The sequence below is a fragment of the Zalophus californianus genome, chromosome 9 (genome assembly GCF_009762305.2).
Source record: "Zalophus californianus isolate mZalCal1 chromosome 9, mZalCal1.pri.v2, whole genome shotgun sequence".
In the NCBI taxonomy this organism is placed as follows: domain Eukaryota; kingdom Metazoa; phylum Chordata; class Mammalia; order Carnivora; family Otariidae; genus Zalophus; species Zalophus californianus.
This window is the reverse complement of record NC_045603.1, coordinates 135,438,632-135,441,598: the sequence shown is the minus strand read 5'-3', so window position 1 is coordinate 135,441,598 and position 2,967 is coordinate 135,438,632. Positions and strand designations below refer to the sequence as shown.

Genomic DNA, 2,967 nt, shown 5'->3' with positions numbered 1-2,967 from the left:
ACTTCCAGACCTGCCTTTGTTTGTCTTGCCGTCAATCAGAGAGTAAAACGTGAACCCCCACCGCCTCTGTCCAGGCCTGCACCTTCCCCATGTCCTCATTTCCTCCCCTCCGCCGGGCTGCAGCCACGCCGGCCACCTCTCTGTCCCCCGACCATGCCAAGCCCTCTCCTACCCACAGGCTTGAGCCTACTCAGCCTCCCTGCCTGGACAGCACCTTCTCCCCTCAGGTCACCTCCCTTGCCGCCCCGAGGAAGCCTTCCCTGACCATCTACTGTGGAAGCGACTTCACTTTCCTTCATGGTTTTTGTCACAATATCCAAGTATCTCACCTGTTCGTTTACTCACTAGCTAGCCGTCTCGCAGAGGGAAGGGAAGCTTCTGGAGGACTGGGAGTTGCCTGTCTCATTCGTGGCTCTAGTCCCAGCTTCTAGAACAGTCCCTGCACAGAGTAGGCCCTCAATACACATGTAGGAATGCATGAGTAGGAGGAAATCTGTCTCCATTCATGTTTTTTTCTGAAGATAAGAAGACAGTGCTTCCCCCTGAAGAAGAAAACCTTGTTCCTTCTCTGAAAACCCTCTTGGGAACCCGGAGGCTTTCAGGCTTTGGAAAGCAAAGACACAGGGAGGAAGTTCCCTTCAGGCAAAGGCAACTCCTGCCTTTCATCCTGCCCCGAACCTCCACTGAAGGGAAGCTGGCAGTTCTCTGGAGCGTGGGGTCTGAAGACAGGACAGGGACAATTCCGGAAGGAACAGCCCGGACCACCAGTGTCCGGTGGGCTGGGCAGGCTGCCCTCCCTGTGGGTGTCCTCGCGGGGGTTCCCGCCGGCTCCCAGTGCGGTGGGCGGGGAGCCGTTCACACACACACACACACACACACACACACACACACACACACACACACACACACACACACACACACACACACACACCCTGGCGCTGGCATCAGCGCAACCCTCAGCCGGCCTCGTTCCTGGTGCCGGACTCCTGTTCCAACAGCACCCGGCCTGGGGCAGCTGCAGGGCGGGGAGCCTGCGTGTGAGCGGGAGCCCTGCTCCTTCTTAAGCGCCCGCCAGTCAAGCCCGGGCCAGACGGCCGGCCAGCCGGCGCCCCGCGCACCGCCACCTGTTCCGCAGCCCCGCCGGCCGCCACCGCCCTCCATGGCCGACCAGCTGAGCGAGGAACAGGTGGCCGAGTTCAAGGAGGCCTGCTGCCTTTTCGACAAGGACGGGGACGGTGTCATCACCACCCAGGAGCTGGGCACCGTCAGGCGCTCCCCGGGCCAGAACCCCACGGAGGCCGAGCTGCGGGGCAAGGTGGGCGAGATCGACCGCGACGGCAACGGCTCCGTGGACTTCCCCGGGTTCCTGGGCGTTATGGCCGGGCAGCTGAGGGGCAGGCACAGCGAGGAGCAGATCCGCGAGGCCCTCCGCGTCTTCGACCAGCATGGCAACGGCCTGGTGAGCGGGCCGAGCCGCGGCACGTGATGACCAGGCTGGGGGAGAGGCTGAGGGACCAGGAGGTGGATGAGATGATCCGGGCCGCCGACGTGGACAGGGACGGGCAGGTGAACTACGAGGAGTTCGTCCGCACGCTGGTGTCCAAGTGAGGGGCCGGGCCTGGTGCCGCCTGGCTTTGCTGCAGGAACCTGGGGCCGGCCTTGCTCCCTGCGTCCCTCTGGCCCCTGTGGGCTCTGCCGCTTCTCCGTTCCAGGTGATTCCGCCCACCTTTGTGTGGCCTCCCTTTGTCCCCTTCCCCCCTCTGCCCAGCTGGGTGACACGGGCCACCCCCAGCCCGGCAAATGCCAGGTGCTTCTGCCTGTCAGAAGCAGCAGTGACATTGCTCTGCATGGACAGTGCGCAGAGGACCGGTGCAAGTCCCACTGGCCACCTGGGGAGGGTGACATCATAGAGCCCTTGGCTGGACCCCTGGAAGGCGCTCAGCACCGGGGCGGGGGCCGCGGGAGCCCCCAGCGCCGGGGAGCGGTTCCGGAGCCTCCCCGGGCTCCGTCTGCCGCTGGGCTGGGGCGGGCCTGGGTGAGGGGCTGCTGGAGATGTTGACACTTGCGATCAGGCTTCCCCGAGAAACATCACCCCCTTTCCACCGGGCGCTCGCTTGTCTGTGCTTCGTCCTTTGCGGCTGGGAGTAAAGCTGGGGTCAGTTGTAACACGTCTGTGTTCAGCTTCACGGAGGGAAATCTGAGCGGGAGGGAGAAGGAAGTACAGGGGAATAATAAAATGCTTGCATCCCTGTCGCGTATCCTTCTGTTCTGCTGCCCACTGAAATGATCCTCGATGCGTCCGGGGTTTAGACGAGGTGCGATCTCCATTGTCGTGCTTTTTGCAAAGGCCACGAAACCTTGCGTTGGAAAGCAGAGTGAAAAGAGAGAAGCCTACAGAAGGTAAATCTTCAACGTTTATTTCAAATAAAATGGGGAAGTCAGTCGAGCCCCCGGAGCGCCAAGCGGATTCCAGGTGAGAATTACAGGTGGTCGCCCCTTCCCATCACTAGCGGGCTCTGGGGTGACAGGAACGGGGGCGGCGGAGGGTGCGAACTGCCCGTCCAGCACGTGTGACGTCAAAGCCACTGACATGGTTATTCCTGCATTTGCCGGCATCCCCCTGAGGTCAAAGGGACCCCGCAGAGGTTACCTCAGTGCCAAAGGAAGGCAGTGTTTTGTGCGGTGGGCGCTGTCCTGGGGCTGGTGACAGATGGCTGCCGGCCCGGGGACGGTCATGCAGCCGCTGGCTGATCTTGGATAGGTCCTTGGTCCCCACACACCCCCCCCCCCCCCCCACCGCACGCATGCATCCTGACATGTAAGATGAGGAACACGGGCCCTGGGGCTGGACAGACTGGGATTTCCGGCCTTGGGACTGTTGCTGGCTGCCGAGCGCCAGGAGCGCTTCATGAAGAGAGCAGCACCCCGCCCCCCGGCGCGAGGCCCCGTGGGGCACACCCAGCGTGC

General features: G+C 62.7%; 1 protein-coding gene across 1 annotated transcript; it reads left to right on the top strand.

Annotated features, from left to right (window-relative positions):
- The first annotated feature begins 1,159 nt into the window (after positions 1-1,159).
- Positions 1,160-1,608, top strand: CALML3 (calmodulin like 3). Its single transcript, XM_027595474.1, is given in 2 exon segments — positions 1,160-1,463; positions 1,466-1,608. Coding segments are annotated over 2 exon segments (447 nt in total).
- The last annotated feature ends 1,359 nt before the right edge of the window (positions 1,609-2,967 follow it).